This window comes from Tursiops truncatus, chromosome 7, assembly GCF_011762595.2.
Source record: "Tursiops truncatus isolate mTurTru1 chromosome 7, mTurTru1.mat.Y, whole genome shotgun sequence".
NCBI lineage: Eukaryota > Metazoa > Chordata > Mammalia > Artiodactyla > Delphinidae > Tursiops > Tursiops truncatus.
In genome coordinates, this window is record NC_047040.1 from 61,994,220 (window position 1) to 62,017,256 (window position 23,037).

At 36.5% G+C, this 23,037-nt stretch overlaps 1 protein-coding gene across 1 annotated transcript in view; it reads right to left on the bottom strand.

The window, feature by feature from the left end:
• Positions 1-6,948: 6,948 nt before the first annotated feature.
• Positions 6,949-23,037, bottom strand: part of UBR3 (ubiquitin protein ligase E3 component n-recognin 3) — a 227,307-nt gene continuing 211,218 nt past the window's right edge. The window contains exons 36-39 of the mRNA XM_073807594.1: positions 15,911-16,090; positions 10,821-11,030; positions 9,678-9,817; positions 6,949-9,381 (exon numbers count right to left, since the gene is read on the bottom strand). Coding sequence (XP_073663695.1) covers positions 9,264-9,381; positions 9,678-9,817; positions 10,821-11,030; positions 15,911-16,090 — 648 coding nt within the window. The 3' untranslated portion in view covers positions 6,949-9,263. The remainder of the gene's footprint in view (positions 9,382-9,677; positions 9,818-10,820; positions 11,031-15,910; positions 16,091-23,037) is intronic.

Genomic DNA, 23,037 nt, shown 5'->3' on the forward strand with positions numbered 1-23,037 from the left:
TTTCATTTGGTCCTTGTCGTAAGTATTGGTGAGCTTCTTTTTTTTTTTAAAGTGGCTAATTTAGTAAACAGTTACAGCTGAAATATTTGAAAGATTTAATTCTGCCTTTGGCCTGACCATTCACTGGTTGAATCATCTTAGGACAGTTACTTCTGTTACTGTTTTTAGTTTTTTTACCAGTAAAGGGTGGAAGATTGTCTGCATCAGGGTCTTTAGACAGAATAACACAAGAACACAGAGCCTACATAAACATGGTGGATGGGTGAGTTAACAAAGAGCATTGGGTCATTGTTAAACCCCTTAACTGATGAAACTCTGTCCTACAAATCTATATATGTGGACATATGTAGGTATATCTTTTTATCATATATCTTTCTTTTTCAAAATAGTAAAATAAGTATAATGGTGGGGGACAGAGTATTATTGGAATTGGAAGCTAGCCAGTTAGATCTGGAGGCAAACGGAGCTGAATCCAAGAAATTAAAAAAAAACAAACAAAAAACTTCAAGGTTGATGCTTAAACACAATTAAGGGGTATTGAGAAAGGCCTCAAATTGGTTGTCAGTCAATAGGTCTAGAACAAAGATATCAAAGAGAGATGGACTGAACAGAATCACCTGCCTTAAAAAATACAGATTTACAGGAAGTTGCAAAGATAGTACAGAGATGACCCTATATCCTGCACCCAGTTTCCCCCAATGCTTACATCTTACATAACAATAGCATGATATCAATACTGGGAAACTAACATTGGTAAAATAGGTGTGGGTGTCACTTTATCACATGTGTGGATCTGTATAATCAAATACAGAACTACAATCAAATACAGATCTATTCGATCACCGTAAGATCTCCCTCTTGCTACTCTTTACAGTCCGAGTTTGCTTTTAAGGAAGGTAACAGTAAATAGAGAGTGAATTAAAAGCCGTGTCTGGGAGCGCTTCCAGGGAAGTGGGTGTGGAGAAAGTATGTGGAAGAAGACCTAACTGTCGCTAAGCCAGAATCTCCAGTGCGTCATGGAATCTTGGTTGCGGACCTCCCACCTTTGCTGGTCGCTCCTGTGAGAGGCCAAACTCTTAAGTGGGAAGAGATCTGAATTTCCTGCTACATTGTCCCCAGATCTCCTGCACAATCTTCCTTATCTCCTGCCCTGCATCTCTGCCACCCTGGCCTAGTCACTCACTCTCTGGCCTCCTATTCACTAAGAGACAAGTTGCACTCAATCCTCAAGTCCCTTAGTTAGGGACATCGACTTACCTAGTCTAACAAATACCACCACCTACCGTACAGTAACCAGACCCCACAATTACCTGCAAATGGAAGTATTCCTGAGACTCTGCCCTCTTTCACTGGGTCTTATCCTCATGGCCTCACAGAAGTCACCCCAGGTTTGCATCTCAAGCTCCAGACAACTTCCTGTGAGAAAGCTCCAAGTGTAGGTCATTGGGACCCCAGAACTATCCCAAACTCAATCCCACACTCTAACAAAAAGCTTCCCCCACCGTGCTCTCTGTTGTTGTGACTAGAATCATTACCCACTCGGTAATTTAATAACTTTAAAAAATAAGTAATTTAATTTTAATAAAGAAGAGTTTAGAAGGCTCAGTAACTCAATTCCCGTGTCCCTCACCTCCAGTATCCAGTAGATTGGGCTTTTGAGCACCTTTTTGCAGTTCCTTAGTTTTCTCTCCATTTCCCTCAGATCCTGATTATTTCTCACACGGACCACTAAAATAATGATTCAACCCCTCCTTCACAGTGGCACAGCACTCTTCCCTTCAAATCTCAGAACGGAGCACATCACTCCCCTACAACCCCTGGGATAGCTCATCGCTTTTAACGTGAAACTCTTTTGGGCATTTAAAGGCCTCCATTCCCCAGATACAGTGTGTGCTCTACAGCTAACCTGCCTTTGCTTCTGCTGCACTTTACCAGCCCGGAAGGCCCCGATCGCTTTTACCTGTTTAATAAAATCCTATGCATCCTTCAAGGCCACTCTCAAACCCATCTTCTTGGTTGAGCCTTCTTTGATCTCCCAGATGGAATGAACCCTTCTTGGCATTCCCATGGAACTTCATCCTAACAATTATTTAAGTCTGCCTAGAAATATGGTTCATGCACATTTTTAACATTGTGGCCACCTTAATCATTTTTGATATTGCAAAATACTGTAGACAATAAGTTTGAGTTAAACTAGGGTTTGCGTTCCAACTCCTTAACTGACTGTGTGATGTTGCACGAATTAGCCTCTCAGCCTAATTTCTTCATCAGTAAAATGGGGAAATAATGTCTGTCCAATAGGGTTGCTATAAGAATTAAACAGTATAATGTGGACAAAATGCCAAGCACAATGTCTTCTTACTCACAGTCATTACCTCACTTCTCTGCTCTGTATACCTGACATCTAAGGCAAGGCTTTACGAACAGCAGGCTGTTAAAATGTTTCTTGAATAAAACTGATAATACTGATGGGAGAAAAGTGTATCAAAAGAGTCCAAGGGATTACAGCTAGAGCCACAAACTGGCCAAAAACTGAGATGAGATCAGGAAGAAAATATTTTCAAAGAGATAAAAAAAAAAGGGGGGGGAAGGATGAGCCTTAAGAAGTAAACTGATAAACAAGGATTCCTGTCGGGATAGGAGGGCAGTGTGTGTGTGTGTGTGTGTGTGTGTGTGTGTGTGTGTGTGTGCGCGCGCGCGCGTGTGTGTGTGTGTGTGTGTCCGTCCTAGTGAACACCAATAGTAATAACACAATCAACCTCACCTTAGAGGCATTTGTTCAAATTGTGCTCATATTTTCAAATGTTCTCCCATCTTTCTATCTTGTCAAAAATGCTGACCACTGGGGACACTCCCACTCTTCATTTATCCATTTCAGATTATTTGCAACAGAGCAAGTGCTTTCACAAATGCTTTTCTCAATCACTAGTATAATTAGTTGACAGGCTTCGCTTTCCTCCCTCCAGCAACGCAGGGTCCTGATCTAGCGCTCGCTCTACTGCGCCATCTAGTGGAGTTGGTATGAAGAATTACGGGATAGGGCTTCCCTGGTGGCGCAGTGGTTGAGAGTCCGCCTGCCGATGTGGGGGAGGCGGGTTCGTGCCCCGGTCCGGGAAGATCCCACATGGCGCAGAGCGGCTGGGCCCGTGAGCCATGGCCGCTGAGCCTGCGCGTCCGGAGCCTGTGCTGTGCAACGGGAGAGGCCACAACAGTGAGAGGCCCACATATCCAAAAAAAAAAAAAAAAAAAAAAAAAAGAATTACGGGATAGCTGAGATACGGGAAGTGTACTCCAATGTTAGGATAAAATACCTTTTTGTTGTAAAAATTTCCCCAACATACCAGACTAAATATCAGTGAGCTTACAAAACAGGGTTGGAAATGCCTAAAAACATGTGTGATAGGAGTCAGACCTGCTAGCTACCATGAAGTCTTGTTTATTTCCCTCTATAAAATAAAATCAGTATCCCAAGCACCAAATAGGAGAAAAGACATAGAAGAACCAAGAGTTTAATTTCCCTCACACATCTGAAAGAACCTTACTGCTTATATCATCTTATGGAGAAGTAAAATTATGTGATGAATTTTTTTAACAGCAGAGTTACTGTATGGTAATATCATAGATGAAAACCATATCATAGATGAGCATGGTAAAATAAACTATTTTTATTTTACAGGTAATTAGTAGTGGAAAATTAGGGAGAAATTAATTTGTTTGAAGCAGCTATTCCTTTAAATAAACAAGAACATTTAGGAGAAACTGCTTGCCTATAACATCCATTTTAAGGCAAGCAATCAGTATGTGTAGACCTGGGTCTACAAGATGATGGAATCATCTCTACATAGTCATTCACCAGGGATATCCCCTTTGGAAAAACTAAAACCAAAGTGAAGGGCATGGATCTGAAGAAATGTAAAGGTCATTGTAAAAAATGACCCGAATGTCACATAAGAAAAGAGAAGCTTGGAGATAAAGTTATATAATTTTGATTCCTTTACAGTATCCATATGATACTCAGAAGCCTCAGATGACCGCTGCCCTGGCTGACACCTTGATTGCAGCCTCGTAAGAGACTCTGAGCCAGAGCCACCCAGCTAAGCTACTCCTGGATTTCTGATCCACGGACCTGTGACCTAACGAACAATGCTGTACTGCTTTAATCTTCGGGTAATTTGTTACACAGCAATAGATAACTAACAGTCGGAATCACTTAATCTGCCATTACTAGAATCCAGAAGTGTCTATATTCATTTAATCATGTGTTAGCTATTGTCTCCCCTGCACAGATGAGAAACCGAAGCATGGCAGGCATTGAATTAGCTATCTAAAAGCCACTCAGTCTGTTTTTCCCCTTATATTTCTCTAGCACTGGGGCTCAAAAGCCAAAACACTTACCTTCCCAGATTTCTTTGCATTTAGTAGTGGCCATCTGACAGTACTGACTAATGATATGTAAAAGTGTGCTGGGAAAGGACTTCCCTTGCTAAACAAAGGACAAAACCTTAGGAAGAAGCTTTTGTCCTATTTTCGTGCCTGGAAAACAAGGTTAGCAGTCATCTTGCTTTCATCCTCATAGTAGCCATGAGGTTGAATGATATACTCTAACAATGTAGGAAAGAAAAACAGGAAACCTAGAACCATAATGATTTCCTTGTGCAGATGCCCCTTTCTGGTCTGCCTACCTTCAAATTTCCTTTTACTTGAAACTAATAAACCCCTTCCTTCTTCAAGCCATTGCTTAGCCAGGTTTTTGTTGTTTGACAAAGGGCATATTCCTAACTATACGGAGATAAAGAGAGGTAATTCAAACCCAGCTCTGTTGACTTTATGCCCTAGACTCAGATGGTAACATACCATCTGAATAAGAATAAAAACCAATTGGAAGTAGATTTTGATGCATACATGACCAGGTGTCCTGCAGACACAGATAAGTCCTGGACACTCTAGGGAGAGTTAGAAAATTGTGTTCTATGCCTCTACTTCATTGTCAATTTTCTACTTTCTCACCTCCAGAAGCTATACCTTGGCTTCTACCACTACCATTTCATCAAAACTATGCTCATCAAGGATATCACTTAGTCCAAAATACAATGAATTCTTTTGTAGCTTATATGTCACTTAACCTCTCCACAGCACTTAATGTTTACTGGTTTCTCTCTCTTAAAATACCCTTCCTTCTAGGATTTTTTTTTTTTTTCTTTTCTTCCTATCGGCCTCTCTTCTCCTTTTCAGTCTGGTCCTAATCATCATGTAGAAGGTAATCCATTCTTTACCTGTATACTAAAAACCACACTGTATTGATTTTTTTATAAGCCTTTTTACCTCTCTGTAAAAAATATATATACATAAGTGTATGATGTACATTTTACTTCTTAACTCTTTTTTATGGTTTCTACTATGTATGACCAATGCAGCCATTGCCTTAAAATGTACCATGTAAATATAAACAGATGTCAGAAAAAAACCCTGTTGATCTCAGGGGCCCTATAAAGTCATAGAACCTTTCTAATTGCTTCCATTTAGATGTTATGGCTTCTAACCCTACTGGGCTCTCAGTATGACTTCTGTGGTACCTCTCTTTATTTCTAGCCTATTCTCTCCTACCATATGTCTAAACATTTAACTCAAGCTCCCACATATACTAGGCCTGTTCCACTATCAACTCTTACCTGCTTCTCTGCACTAATAAGAGGTAATCAGATATGAATCCTCTTTGCTCTAGACTTTTTTCCTTTCTCTTGTCCCTTTTTCTTCCCCTCAAGCTTTTATTTGTGCTCTTGACTCTACTTCTCTAGCCTGCTCTTGGGCTCGGCTGCATCAATTTTGGTATTGCTCCATTTTACATTGATTTAACTCACACAAAGGCAGCTCTACATAAGGTCCCATTATGCCTTTTCATTGTGTTGCATCAGTTGAAGTTAGCTTCACTCCACTGCTAGTTGATTACTGTACACTAGGATGGTAGGTAATAGCTCTTCCATAGTTAATGTGCCTCATTACCAAGGGAGCTTGAAGTGCCATGAACAGAGAAGTGATCACGTTGCCATTCAGCTCATCCCTGATGAACTAAGCAATGCTTGATATCAACCAGCCAGATCATAACGTTAAAGGAAAGAACTACGTGCTGTGAATGGGACTGAGACAGTCACAAGTCTTCTGCTCTCCCACTAACCATCAAGTGTCAGGCATAACCACCAGTGAATGCACCTTGTCTTTGTGTTTTGATTCTAGTGGTTAAAACCATGTTGTTTTGTTTTGTTGTCGTTGTTGTTCAACATGACCTCAAATGCAAGCCAACAAGAGGAACCTGAGAGTTAGCAGTTACAATCCTGGAGATGTTACAGAAACCCTTGGGCCACACCTCCTCTAATACTGCTGTTACCTCCAAGCCTTCGGTGCTTTCAGTCAGCATCTTTTCTAAGTCACAGAAATCAATATCAAATTACATAAAACAGAAAAAAAGGTTTGTGAACACAAATGGATTCCTAGTTGATAACTGGCTGGTGAGCTACAGGATGGAGGGGTAGGGGCAAGGATTGTCGATTCAAACAAGATACAGATCAATCAAAATAAACATTATCATAAAAGCCTTCAGATTTCTTAAGTTTAGCTGGGGATTCTCAGAAAGCAGAAAGGACCACAGCAGTGTTCTTCAGATCTGCACATCCATTTCCTTCTCTAAAAACCCATTTCCTCTCCCTTCACCCATTTCCTGATTCTAAAAGAACACTTAGCAAAGGCTTTGCATTAGTTATGAGACTAAGACAGAAGAATCAGGAACTAGATCTGTAAATAAGTGGTTAAAGGAAAACCAAACCCTTTATATTAACTCCACCTTACAGCAACTATGATGTTACGCTTTGATCTTTTCATCTATGCTCACTTACACATATTATTGTCAACATCTTTGAAAAAAAAGAAAAACATGTAAGAATTAAACATTTTAAGGACCTTTCACAAACCAAATGACAGTAGGTTTTTATTAACATATCTTACAATGTTGATTATTCCTAGTTTCGTAATTTCTGCTTGCTTATAAAGATTGATTTAGCTTCTACAGTAATGTACTGTATTTAAATGATCATTCATACAAGGTATCACACCAGTACATTTTTTTGAATAATATACACACATCACTCTAACTTGGACCTGTTATTTTTAAAAGTGGGTTTATAAATGGGACTTATAAAAGTTATGGGGAAAAAATTAAAGTTCTAGTTTAGCAGCATGCATGTATGTAATTCAAGTACAATTTTCAACCAAGTGCTTTTTAAAATTTTACTGGTGACTAATTCACCAATATCAAAATAAACACTATCAAATACCCAAATTTTAATGTTAAGGCTAATATTTTCACTTCACATCCGTATGCACAACCATAAAACATTCCATTTTAAATATGTAGTAACCAAAGTCTGAGTACATTATACCATGTATATATAGCATCAGAGTTTCAAACTGTATAATTATTCAAGTTCATGAATCCTGTAACAGTATTTACTAGAGATGTAAATTAGCATTTTGTTCTTCAACCACACCTGAAGAACAAAAGTATCTGGTCTGGTATCCATAATGACGGATGCAAAAAATAAGACAGGCTGAACTTATGATACAGTATTTTAAAAAGTAGCAATGTGTTGGAAAGAACAGCTGTTTAATTCAACAGAATCATTCTAGTCTTTCAGAAAGTTAACTTAATATTTTGGAAATGTATATAAAAATAGCAAGCTACTTCCATATTGTATTTTTATTGTAGAGCTATAGGTAATTTTTTGACTTTTTGAACATATTTGAATATTTACTCTTCTGTTTGAATGCAAGGCCATCACTTAATGTCCACTTTTATATCCTGTAATATCATGTCATCATTCAATAATTTTTAGAACACAGATCTGACTTTATTTTTATAGTTTATCATTAGATGTTTTTTAGTTTATTTTTACATGTAAAAATGTAATTTTATATAACAAGCCATGGAAGTTCAAAGTACCAGGAATTGCTTGATAGCACTATATATTAAATAATCATCAAATTATTGAATCATTTGGAAGAAAAATTTTGGTAGCAATATATCACATGCTTTTCTGTCATCTTCCCTCTGTAAGTACAGAGTGGGTTTTAGCTCAATCATTTTCATTCTTACTAACTTAAAAACCCTACAAACATAAATTGCTTTTCACAGCAGCTTCTAACAAGAATGCAGATGTACAGCTCATTCATGAGGATCATCACCACTGAGCCCTTTTCCTTCCCTTTTAGGAAACCGAGCAGAAATAGCAGTGATTAACACTGCACAGATACAATACAGATGAACCTCTTGAGCTGATAAGGAAAGTTCCAGAACTATGCTTCATTTGTGGGGAAGTCAGAGCATTTTTCCAATCCAATCATTTAAACAAAAAAACTTGGTTGGTAATAAAAGGTGGGCATGCAGAGAATCAAAATCTGCCATGTATATGTTCTTAAAACTTCTGATTTTATAATAAAATCTGTTTGTTACTACCTCTAGTGATTCATCCAAATGAAATGGCAAATTTTGATTTTTAGGGACTCCCCCAACCACACATGTCCCCCAAAATGTACTGTATTATATTAACAGCAGCTATCTACTTATTTTACAACTATTTCAATTATTTACCTGGGGAGAATATTTATGAAATTCCTGAGAATGAATTAAGTTTCAGCAAAGCCTTAAACTTTTAACAGATTCCTCACAATAAGAAAAAAATGTAAAGTTCTACTATTAGACCAAATTTTACTATACAGTATTTCACATAAATCATGTTTTACATTTTTTTCTAATTACATACAGCAAAAATCTCAAATCAACACAAGAATGGCAGAGGGAAAGGATGCATTACGTTTAGCAGATGCAAATTAAAATACACAGATATAAAGAAGCAGTAAAACTTTAAATAAATCACACCCACTCTAAATATCAATGAATAGCAGATATGCATTGTTGGGAGAATCATTTTTAAATGATTTTGTCAACAAGTTGTGCTTCTTATTAATTGTGGACTTAAACAAAAAAAGGACCACTAAAGAATGGTTTAACTTCTTACTTGTTATGTTCTCCATATACTTAAAAAAAAATTATTATACCATTAATGTGATTACCAAGCACCTAATTTTGGAAAGGCTTTATAATGTATGTTTTCTTTCTTTCCCTCAGCAAAAGCGTTAATCCCCCAAATTAAGTTAAAGCTTATTGTTGATAAATTCTTAATGAAAATGATATAATGCAATGCTAAGGTGGTGAGTCACAGCCCATTGTAATGTGGACCCCATCTTTTATTGATGTGATCAAAAGTATGAGAAATCCACTGTTGTTCAAGAACTTTGTATCTTTCTTTACAAATGTAGAGAGGCTTGCCTCGCCTAGAATAAAAAGGGAAAAAAAAGTATTAAAAGTAATATAATACAATGAAGATTTCACACACATTTTTAAAAATAGATTCTTTATGGCAAAAATCTAACATAGTAATTTGGTTTATTTCATATTTCTTTAACATGATGATGGGGAAAATATCCCCCAAAATAGAAATAGTTCTAAATTAATGACTGCCAGAAATTAAAAAAATAATTATTATTATAATTACAAAGTCAGGAATGGTAAATTATTCTTACTGGCCAAACTTCAATAAAACATGTGGATATATCCATGCACATCTAACCTAAGATCTCGGTCTTCCTCTCCATGAGCATCCAAATACACAGAACCCCAGAGACAGAAGCGGTGCCCTCGAATGATGATAATCACTGATGCATTGATCAAAAGGAAAATCCCTGTTCCAGCACCACAGTTCTGAGAATGCTAAAAAATTAAAAATATATGACTGAACTTCATAATCAAATGGACTTCATAAGAAAATCAAGAATGCCTTGTCTTCTAAATAACACAGAAATATTTAAATGTTTTAAAATCAGATTTCACCTAAGTTAAATTTATTAACTCATTCTTAATACTTTATTAACAATACATGAGGAGGAATTTGGATAAGGATTACCTCGGAAATCAATTAAGAGCTAACCTAAACCTAATTCAGAGGCTAGTGTCTACAACAGCATATATGACTGCTGTTTCACAGCACAACATCTGAACATATATACCATTAAAGGGCAGCGGGATTAGGGAGAGGAACTGAAGCTGCACTTAGGAAAAGTTTTACCCACTTAAATAAAACCCCAGGTGTTTTTTTGTTGTTGTCATTGTTTTTGTTTTTACCCTTCTACTGGATAGACCTAGAGTCTGTCATACGGAGTGAAGTAAGTCAGAAAGAAAAAGACAAATACCGTATGCTAACACATATATATGGAATTTAAGAAAAAAAAATGTCATGAAGAACCTAGGGGTAAGACAGGAATAAAGACGCAGACCTACTGGAGAACGGACTTGAGGATATGGGGAGGGGGAAGGGTGAGCTGTGACAGGGCGAGAGAGTCATGGACATGTACACACTAACAAACGTAAGGTAGATAGCTAGTGGGAAGCAGACGCATGGCACAGGGATATGGGCTCGGTGCTTTGTGACTGCCTGGAGGGGTGGGATAGGGAGGGTGGGAGGGAGGGAGACGCAAGAGGGAAGAGATATGGGAACATATGTATATGTATAACTGATTCACTTTGTTATCAAGCAGAAACTAACACACCATTGTAAAGCAATTATACCCCAATAAAGATGTTAAAAATAAATAAAACAACAACAACGAAAACAAGATCCTTATATGTATTGTGTATTTAATTCAAAGAGTAGTTAAATTTGAAGAGCTGGCTTGACCATATATACCACATTTCCATGTGATTTACTCTTGCTTACCAATACACATTCACAGTAACTTTGTTGCTTGCAGCAAAGTCCTTTCAGGCATACAAAAGTACCACAAACAAGGCAAACGGCAGGATCTTTAGGAACCTTGGTGCAGACACTACAGGTTTTTCTGTGGTAGTACTGGAAGATGGTGTTATAATTTTCAGGCAACTGTAGTAGGTGTGGCAATTTCCATCTTGACTCTTGGATAAGCAAGGCCTAAAACATTATTCAAAAATATTCATTAGTCCTATGTATTTAAGTCACTAACACAAAATATTTATTTTTTAAAAGGCCTTTTTTTTTTAAAGAAAAGAAAATCTGTCTCCAAGAATGTGGCTTATTTTCTTTATTAACACTCTTCCCATTTCCATTTTACAAATGACTAAAATAGTACTTCAACAATTATGATTCTCTATTTTAATGTAATTTTCAATTAAAACATGATGTGAGTTTTTAGACTAAGCACCTAAAACTTTGAAATTTGTTATTACTTTAAAAGAAAAATATTAAATATAACTAAGCATGCATGGAAAATATACGTAGATGTACTTGTTTTTAAATATTCTTAATACATAATTTTAAACAGTTATACACATTTTTCAAAACCAAGTTTTTGACCTTTCTTAGATAAACAAACAATTCATTGGCTTTTTCTTTAGGGAAGATCATGGTTATAATTCATATTTCTATTTCAATACTTTATAATCTTTCATTCCTAGAAGATGAAAAATCTTACACCTCAAGCTGTTAAGATCTTTTGTATCCATAAGTGCTGGGGCTACAACTCTTTTCATAAATTTTCTCAGTAAGTGTGAAAAAAAAAAAAACAAATTAGTTAAATTTCCCTACAGGGTATTTTGTTCATTTTTTGCAGTTATATAAAAATACTGGAAATAGCATTAATTTTTTTTCTAGATGCTACTTCATTAACACTTAAATCAGATAAAATGTAGTATGAATCTATTATCTTAAGAAACAGTATGGAGGCTGGCAATTCACGTGGTGATCATCTCACATTACTTATAGCCATAATCCATCTAAATCAGTCTAATAACTAAGTATCCAGCTTGGTGTTTATCAATATGTTCATGGATAAAGCAGCCATGGAAGCAAGGATAAGGACAATATATGGGCTCACAATATGCTGTTTGCCAATACTCAGTGCCCAACTCCGGACTCCAAAGACTGCATATTCTGTAACGGGTTCATTATATATGGAACCCTTCCATCAGTGGAAGGAACAGCAATTTGTCCTCATTGAACTTGATACTGATCCAGATTAGGTTGTAAATTACCCAGTAGCACACACCACATGGTCTCTAATCAAAGAATTTTCTTCATAAAGAAAGATGTAACACAATAGGTGGATGTCTATGGAATTAACTGATCTTAACATATAGTCAATCAACTGAAAAAAATCACTGGTCTTTTAAATGCTGAACTACTTTGCTGATGAATTTTTAGATGGTACCAACTAGAGGGAAACACCTATTGAATGAGGTATATGCTCCTACAGAATGAGGTATACGACCTAAAAAAGCAACTAGTACATAAGGGTGATTGACTGTTCTCTTACAGATGGAGTGCACAGGTTTGGGAACCAGAGGGTGGCATCTCTCATAATTAGACCTAAAAATTCGGTCTTTAATTTCTGTTTCCCTGCTATTCTGGATTCTTCTGTGGTTTCAGTACTATTGTAAGGAGGCTGTGTGCGATCTGCCAACAAGGAACATAATAATAGTTCCACCGAATTAAAAACTAAATGTCATCTGACCACTCTAGCTTCCCTAATACCACTCGGAAAAGAAAGGGAATGGCTTACAGTATTGTCTGGAGGGAGTGACCTCATCAAATAAAATAGAAATACCTCCTGTATCAGTATGTTTGAAACTCAGAGATACACCCCACCCCTACCCCTAGCGCATTCAGGCTTGAAAGGTAAACATTTCACACAAAACTAGTACAGTCTTATATAAGCATGACAGGACAAATCACTGAGCTCAGACCTCTCAGAATAAAGTTTGGATCACATCTTTGTTCAAATAAATCCAACCAGTTGAGGTGCTGGTCAAAGAAGGTGAAAGAAGAAAGTCATATATTTGACTGTATATTAGCTACAGTTTTATGACTAATTTAAAATTTTCTTGCTTGTTGTGGCATATATTTTTGCAAAATTTTTCATTCTCTTTTCCTTTCTCCTACTACTGAATTCAGGGTGAGTAGGTGCTAATTAAAAATTTCCAGGCCGTTGGGGTGTAAGAACAATAAATCACAGAAGGAATGGACATCTCCCAGAGCCTCTGGATTCAGGGAAGCTTGATGATATAACTACAGGATGTGACTTCAGGTTAGGTATTTGGGAAATGGTGGCTGCATCTGTGGTTGTAAAGGGAACAGTTACATCATTTTAAACAGGGGAAGAAATGAAACTCTGTGAATGAGAAGAAGGATGTCTATGTGCTGGGGAGGTAAGATGTGAAGGTAGCGGGCCACCAGTGTTCGTTTTTTCCAATTTGTCTGGCAACCTCATCTGCCTTCCTACATTGACAGCATTATGACTTATTTTGGAGAATAACCTCTTTTCCTGCTCCATACAGATCTGATGGGGTTGCCCCATCACAAGATCCTGCCCCATCACAGGGGTATACATATGATGCAAATTAGGCCAGTCAGATTCTCTCTCCCAGGAATCTGAATTTGGAGCATATATATAGGGAAGGAAAGTAGCTGAGATGGAGTCATCTAGCAGTAGCACTTCAGAGAAAACAGACCAGAGGTTTGCAACCAAACTGTTTGCAATCAAAGAATCTTAGCTGTTACAAGAAAGGAGAAGCAGTAATTCAGACTATCTTTCAAGGGAAGCTGTTGCACTATTCAGCTCCAATCACTGTTTATATTTATCTAAGTCTCTCTGTTCAAATTTAAAGTTGCTGGTTAAAAAGAAATCTGGTTGACAAATGGACAGAGTTGAGGTTAGAGACAGAACAGAGTGAAGGGACAAGTGTAGGGATGCAGGTCAGATAGGGGTGAATTCAAATAACATAAAAATTCTGCATAAGCATAAATAAATAAATATCTACTGTTCTGACTCTAAAACAAATAGTTATCACTCAATTTTACAAAAAGATGAAATATATTTAAATGGTAAATTCTTATTTTCTATCAATATTCACAACAATAATCATTCATCTAAAAAGGTAGGCTTATTCTTATACTATCAAGTGATTTCGTTTTTATCTATTGCTTATCCCATGGCACATATGAAGACAAAATAATTTTAAGTATGCTCATCACTTTTTCTTCTGTCCTGGTTCTACAATAATACCCAACTCTTACTCCAAGACATTCCTCATAGGTTTTCAGACATCAAAATATAACTTCAGATTATAGCTATAATTGTGAATAAAGCAATTACTAGATAGGAAAATATTTTTATACATAGTACACAAGGTTCAATTAACTTCTTCAATTTTCCTTTCCTTTTAAAAAAAGTATAAAATGAGATAATATCTCTTTAAGGATTTCAATTGAAAATGAACAAAAGCAGAGACATTTATTATTTATGCTTACCTTGCCTTTGTTATTCACTTCAATGTTTTAAGAATTAAGTCTAGTGACACCCTCCATCTGAAATACTAATTTTTCTATTGTTCCTTTGACATTAAATTAAAATTCTCGTTTTTCCTGAAATCGGTTCCCCTTTCATCAGTTCTATTTCTCCCAATGACATTAATCCACCATTTAATTGTTTCACAAATATTTATTAGGTGACTAGTCTATATTAGGCACTTTCCAGGAACTAGGGATTCAAGAATAAACAAGAAACAATTTTTGCCTTGTGGAGTCCCCATTCAGACACATTAAACAAACAAAAGTGATAAACATGGCAACTATTAGAAACAGTGGCAAAAGTACTATCATACATAATAGAGGGAGATGGACTCTCAGATAAAGCTTTATAGAAGAGGTAACATTTATCTTAGCAAAGCCTTCACGGGTGATTAACAGGAAAACAGTAGGAAGATTGCTTTAAATAAAAGTAACAGCAATAAGCAATAGCACAGATGTTTTAAAAATGCATAGCATACTTAAGAAATATTCTTTCGTGGTTTAAGCAAGGTGGTGGCTGGGAAGTGGTATGAAATGAAGTTAGAAAGGCAAGCAAGATGGTGAATGCCATGTAAAGATTCCTGTCTTTCTCCATAGCCAATGGGACATCCATCATCAGTGGTTTTTAAGCAGGAGCAGGTTCCTATCGGAACTATGTATACTAGTTACTACTCTTCTGATGACTTGAGTTCAAGATTTTAAAGTCATGTACACTTGGTCACCAAGGACTATATATTTTTCTCAAATGTGTCTTGCATTGGTTACATTCTGTCTAATTTCTGCTGGCTAACAAAACAATAATCCAGATTTTCTTCACCACTAAATAATCTCTGGTTTCCCTTTCTCCATAACATCAATTTTACTTACTAAAAAAGCCACAAAAATTACCTCCCTAAAAACACTACTTTCATCATATTATTCCATTTCTCAAAAAACTGTAATTCTATATAGAAGAAAGTCTGAGCACCAAACCATGGCACTAAGAGCCACCCATCACTGCCTGCACTCCACCTTTCCAATTCCCTCATCCCCAACACAACACCTTTACCCATCGAGCTGGCAGCATAGAGTCAGCAAATTTTATAGTTAAAGACATGATGTTTTAGATGTGCAAGTCCAAATCTTTAATTTTTATGTGACAGTCCTCTTTCCAATAAGCTTACAAGTTCCTTGTCTGTCTTAAAATTCCTTTGTACCTTCCAAAATTCCTTTGTACCTTCCAAATAGTGCTATGACTATTTAAGGTAGTCAATAAAAACCCGATGACCTAAAACAAACTAAAAGTAACATACTATACCTTAGTTTTGTTAACTGAAACATTTCTGCTTTTACACTCATAAATAAATATAAGTAAACCATTTTTTCAAAATAATTAGTTTAATAAATACTGCCAAGACTAGATTACCTGAAATGTTAAATTCTTCATTATTCTCTTACCTATTAGCATGTCACTACTATAGCAAGTGAGTATTACTCTTTTTACATACCTTTCCTTGTTCAGCATGTCTTTCAGTAAATGAATTTATCTCAAAACACCACTGAGATATAATATCAAATGCTGGAACTGGCCAATCCAGACAGGAGGCACTGATGAATGGATGTTCTGTTTGGTAAAATGTTGGCAGAAGTCCCAGGCAGCTGGAAAGAACTGAAAACTCTTCTTCTTCCTTTTAGATATGAAATAGAAAATTCTCAAGACATTTCATCATGAACATTTCCCATTATAGATATTTAAAGTGTCATTCTCATCAATTACTTCTGGATAGTAAGAAAACGTTCTTAACTGAGTCAACTAAATAAAGTGAAGGGAGTAAGAGGAGCAAAGAAGAGAGAAAAGGTTCTGAGCTGTTATATCCTATATTCCCAGAATGTTTCTCTTTGAAATTTAACTTCCAAGTGCCATAGCATCTGCTTCATTTATACATTTATTTTTTTTTATTTTATTTTTTTTTATACATTTATTTTAAAAATAGTGTTTTCACATATCTGATGAATATAGCCTATAGCACCTAGCTACTCTATGAAAGCAAATGTTAATTTGGGGCAAAGGGAAAGTGACTTTTGGTTAAAAAGACATAGACTGTCAGTGTGGATAAAGAAGAACAATAGCGGAAACATGGAATTCACGACAGACAGTGCTAAATCATTTGCCTAGACCCTGAATGGGTGTGAAACAAAGTCAGTTTTAAAAAGAAGGTGGAGTCTGTAAAAACTTGAGAGCTCTAACTGCCAGGTAATCTGAAGCTCTACTCAGTAATAACAGAACCAGTGGAATCAATGATCCAAGGACTCACATCTTGAAAGTTGATTTTTAAAGGAGTTTGTTAGTCTTGTAAACACCAAAATATACCCCCCACCCCACTTTATTTAACTGAAAATCCATTTAGGAGGCAAGTTAGTCTACTTTCCCCTGTCCACTGGATCAATTAATTCCTAACATCCTTCAAATTCCAGCTCCTCAGGGAAGCCTTTCCTGACCCCACTTAATGACACCTTAGACTACCTAGTTCCACCGAGATAAAATTAGTACGTCTATACTGTGTAAACACTTCAGTTCTTACATTTATACTTTCTACTTTAAAAATAAATTAGCCTGTCCTCTAAGACTGTGGGAGTAGTCCCCGGGAGTAGGGGCTCTGTCCTCCCGGTGCTTGGCACATAGCAGACATTCAACAAACATCTGTTTGCAAAACAACTAATTGTGTGGATTAAGTACAAAATTCTGAAATATGCTATAAAGAAGAAATAAAGGGGAACTCCCTGACGGTCCAGAGGTTAGGTCTCTGGCGCTTTCACTGCTGAGACCCAGGTTCAATCCCTGGTTGGGGTACTAAGATCCCACAAGCTGTGCAGCACAGCCAAAATAAAAAAAGAAATAAAGATGAAAAAGCAAAATGATATGCAGGCTGAAAAAGATGCTGATTTTTTAAATCACTAGAAATGAGGCCACAAATCCCCCATTTGTATAGATACATTAATAAGGCATGTTAAAAACTAACTTTACTGAGGTATAACTTACATACCATAAAATTCACCCACTTTAAGTCTGATGAATTTTGGAAAATGTATACTCATGCAACCACTGCTACAATAAAGTTTTAGAACAATTCCATCCCCTGAAAAAGTTCCTTGGTGCTCTTCTGCAATCAATTCCAGCCCCTGCTCCTGGCCCCAAACAACCACTTATCTGCTTTCTGCCAACTATAATCTGCCATTACAGTTTGGGGATTTTTAAAAATTCCATATAAATGGAATCATACAGTATGTAGTCTTTTGTACCTGGCCTCTTTCACTTAGCGCAGTATTTTTAGATTCATTCGTGTTATTGCGTGTATCAGCAGTCCATTCCTTTTTAATGCTGAGTAGTATTCCACTGAATGAATACACCACATTTTGTTCATGCATTTGCTTGTTGATGGAATTCTGGGTTGTTGCCAGTTTTTAACTACTACAAATTAGTCTGCTATGAACATTCATATAAAAGTCTTTATGTGGACATAAGTTTTCATTTATTTTGGTAGACACCTATTTATTTGGGGGTTGTACTGTAAGTATGCTTAACTTTTTAAAGAAGCTGTCAAACTTCTTCCAAATTTGACTATACCATTTTGCATTCCCACCAGCAAATGACTGAAGAGTGTCAGGTACTCCAGATCCTCACCAACACTTGTAACATTAATTTCTACTCTAAACAATAATGATGTTGAACAGCTTTTCATGTACTGTTGGTCATTCATATACATTCTGATGAGAAGTGTGCCCTATTCAAATTTTTTGCTCACTTTGTATCTTTTGCTTTTTTATTATTGAGTTCCTGATATATTCTGGATACAATAATTTCTCAATATATTTTTTGAGATATAATTTGTATACCATAAAATTCATCCTTTTAAAATGAACAATTTAGTGAGTTTTAGTATATTCACAAAATTGTGCAACCATCACCCACTATCTAATTCCAGAATATTTCCATCACCCTATTTTCTTAATTTCATTTTCAAATTGCTCATTGCTAATGCACAGAAACACAACTGACTTTTTTTGTACATTTATCATGTATCCTACAACCTTGCTAAACTCGTTTATTAGCTCTAATAGCTTTTGAGAGATTCCTTACAATTTTCCACAAACAAGATCATCTAATTTGCAAACAGAGATTGTTTTCCCTCTTCCTTTCCAATCTGGATGCCTTTTATTTCTTTTTCTTGCCTAACTGCTCTTTCTAGAACCTTCAATATAGTGCTTAAAAGACAGGAAGAGGGCAGACATCCTTGCCTTATTTCTTATCTTTGTGGGCAAGCTTTCTATCTTTCACTTTTAAATATGATATTAGCTATGGGTTTCTCATAGGTGCCCTTTATCAGACTTTCCCTTCTATTCCTTTTTTTGGTGTTTTTTTTTTTTTTTTTTTTTTTTTACCATGAAAGGGTGTTAGATTTTGTCAAATGGCTACTGAGATGATCATATGCTTTTAAAAAATGTATTCTATTAATATGGTGAATTAAGTTTATCGATCTTTTATTGTTGTTGAGCCAATGTGCATTCCTAGGATAAACCCATTTGGTCATGGTGTATTATCCTTTTTACTGGTAATATTTTATTAAGGCTTTTGCTTCTATGTTCATGAGAGATATGGGTTTCTAGTTTTCTTTTCTCATGATGCCTGGACTGGGTATTAGTAAAACTGGCCTCATAAAATGAGTATGCAGTGTCTCTTCTTCCTCTGTTTGCCAAGAGTTTATATAATATTGATAAAATTTCTTCCTTAAATTTTTCATAGAATTCATCATGATGTTATCTTTGTTGTTATAAAGTTGTTGATCTCATTTTTTGGCAGGATAATAATTGTAGAAGTTTAATAACTAAATCAATTTCCTTACTCAATATAGATCTATTCAAAATTTTCTATTTCTTCTTGAGTCAGTTTTAGTAATTTGTATCTTTCAAAGAATTTGTTCATTTTATAGATGTTATCAAATTTGTTTGCAAATGTTATTCATAATATTCTCTTATGGTTCTGTAGGAACGTTTCCTCCTTCATTCCTGATATTGGTAATTTGTATCTTCTCTCTCTCTTTTTTTTTTTCCATAGCAATCTAGTGAGGAGTCTAGTTCCTGGTTAAAAACCTATGTGTGCTTCCCTGGTGGTGCAGTGGTTGAGAGTCCGCCTGCCGATGCAGGGGACACGGGTTCGTGCCCCGGTCCGGGAAGATCCCACACGCCGCGGAGCGGCTGGGCCCGTGAGCCATGGCCGCTGAGCCTGAGCGTCCGGAGCTTGTGCTCTGCAACGGGAGAGGCCACAACAGTGAGAGACCCGCGTACCACACACAAAAAAAGACAACAAAAAACCTATATGTGTTTTTTCAGGTCTAACCACAGATAATCACAAAGGTTTTACTTTGCAGGTCTCATGGTGAAAACTGTCCTCCCTCCACCAGACTTGGCACACAGTCAGTGCACTGCAGTCTCTGAAGGGATCTGCAATCATGGTCTCAGGCCCCCTGGCCAGTCATGCTCTTTCACACATTTACATTCCCAGGCCTGGCGCCTTTATTCCTAGGCCCCTCTATCTGAGGTCTTGGGCAGGGGTCACTTTGACACTTCTGCCAAGGCCAGCTTATTAAGGGAAAAAGCTGAAACCTTTAAGAAACTTTTCCCCACTCTGACTCAGTACCCAGGACTTTTCCACTCCTATCCCTACCCCTTCACCCTCCTCTCCACCTCAGAGTTCATAACACTGCAAAAAACTTCTGTTTGCGGCTCCCTTAACAGATTCCCACATCTGTGCTGATCCACCTGATCCTTAACCGGTACATCATTTCATTCTATGAACGTGATGGAACGGGGAATCAGCATTTTCTCTGATTTTAGCCTCTTGATTATACTATCACAGTAAGTGGTTAAAGGTTTAACTCGTTCATTTGTGGCTTCCTGCTTTAATCAGCCACTCCAGTACCTAGCAGCTCAGTTCTCTCTCTCCCAGCTCAGCTGAGCTCCTGACATTTAGGTGTATCCATTTTATTGATCTTTGCAAAGAACCAGATTTTGAACTAATTGATTTTCTCTACTGTTTCTCCATTACTATCCATTGACTTCTGCTCTGATTTTTGTAATTTCCTTTCTTTTACTTGTTTTGGGTTTAATTTACTCTTTATTCTAGTTTCATAAAGTAACAATTTAGATAAATGATTTTAGACCTGGGCTTCCCTGGTGGCGCAGTGGTTGAGAGTCCGCCTGCCGATGCAGGGGACACAGGTTCGTGCCCGGGTCCGGGAAGATCCCGCGTGCCGTGAAGCGGCTGGGCCCGTGAGCCATGGCCGCTGAGCCTGCGCGTCCGGAGCCTATGCTCCGCAACGGGAGAGGCCACAACAGTGAGAGGCCCACGTACCGCAAAAAAAAAAAAAAAATGATTTTAGACCTTTCCTCTGTTTAAATATAAGCATTTGAAGCTGTATGTACCTCTCCAAGAACTATTTTAGGGGCATTTCACAATTTTGCTATGCTGTGTTTTCATTTTCACTCAGTTTACGTGTTTTCTGATTTCTACGTGATTTCTGCTTTGATACATAAGCTATTTAGAAGTGTGCTGCTTAATTCTCACACATTTGGGGATTTATACATTTCTTTCCTTTACTGACTTCTAATTTAATTCTGTGTGGTAAGAAAATATGTTTTGTGATTTCAATTCTTTTAAATTTATTGCTACTTGCTTTATGGTTTGGCATATGGTACACTCTGGTGAATGGGCCATGTGCACTTGTAAAAAATATGCATTCTGATATTGTTTGGTGGAGTATTCTATAGATGTCAATTATATCAAGCTGACTGATAGTATGGTTCAGGTCTCATTTATCCCTGTTGATTTTCTATCTACTTGTTATTGATTACTAAGAAAAAACACTGAAGTTTCCAGGTATAATTGTGGATTGTCTATTTCTTCTTTCAATTCTGTCAATTTCTGCTTTATGTAATTTGGGGTTTTGTTGTTTTGTGCATATATATTTACAGCTGTTATATGTTCCTGCTCTATTGAGAGAGGGCATTTATGTTCTAAGGTAAGGCACAAAAACAACTTGAGACAATGGGAACTACTAATGGTAGGAAAATAGCAATACTTTTTCATCTTCTTTATGACAGAATATCCAACAATGGATAAAAATGAACAAAGATCTACATAAATGTATCTTTCCCCCTGGGATTCACAGACTACTTCAGGATTACTTGGCCTCTCATGAAGCAGCTGTTGAATCCAAAAGTGGGTCACTAAAATGAAAGAAACCTGAGGAAAAATTTATAAAAGATGAAAAAAATGAAAGAAAAGTTTCTCATTCCTCCCTATCATTTGACTTGGACAAAACAGATGAGAGTGGCAGATTATTCTACACAAAGAAAAAATCATGAGATACTTTTTTAAAGATCAGATACTAAATGATTTTCCCAGTCATTTTCATTTCCTAATTATTTTCAAAAGCAGCATGTAACAAGTAGGTCATAGTAAAGAAAACTAAATGGCTCTGCATAAGGAAAATGCTCAATCTTAGGAAAAATATAAATTGAAACAACCTTAAAAAAAAAAAATCTACATTGAGCTATTTTACCTAGACCAAAGATCTAGAGGCAAAGATTAAATAGTATGATAACACACTAAGTAGACACAAGTACAGGGAAATGTTCACACATCACTGGTGTTAACATAATTGGTACAACTTCAATGAAAGGCACTCTGGCAATAACCATCAAAACTACAAAAGTATGCAAATGCTGAAACAGCAAATCACTTCTAAGGATTTTTGTGTGTGTGTGCATAAATTTTTTTTTTTTGTGGAGTATAATTGCTTTACAAAGTTGTGGTAGTTTCTGCTGTACAACGATGTGAATCAGCGCTATATGTATACATACATCCCCTCCCTCTTGGACTTCTCTCCCATCGTCACCCCATCCCACCCCTCTAGGTCATCACAGAGCACTGAGCCGAGCTCCCCGTGCTATACAGCAGCTTCCCAATGTGGTACATATATACAATGGAATATTACTCAGCTACTTCTAAGAATTTATCCTACAAATACAATCAAAAACATGCAAAATAACTTGTGCATACTATCATTCATTGCAGTATCATTTGTAAATAGCAAAGGACTAGAAATAACCCAAATGTTTATTAATAGGGGACTAATTAAATACATCCTGGTATATCATACATGAAATATTCTGAAACTGTAAGACAAAATGAGGAAGGTCTTCATGTATTGAATATGAAATGATCTCCAAGATACACTCTTAAGGGAAAAAAAAATGCAAGCTGAAGAACAATGTATAAAAAGAGGACTAAAAGAAAAAAAAAATACACCCTCCCCACACACACATATTTCTTGTATATGCATAAAATGTCTCTGGAATAATACAGAGGAAACTGATAGCAACTGGGCAGCAATCAAGTGGCTAGTGAAAGGGGTAAACAGAGATTTTTTTCCATAGAATATCTTCTTGTACCTTCTGAATTTTAAAATATGTGAATACATTACCTGTTCAAAAAATACTTTTTTTTCTATAAATTATTGCAGTGGTATATTTACACTATTTAAAATCTAGAAGTATAAAAAGATACTGTTTTTAA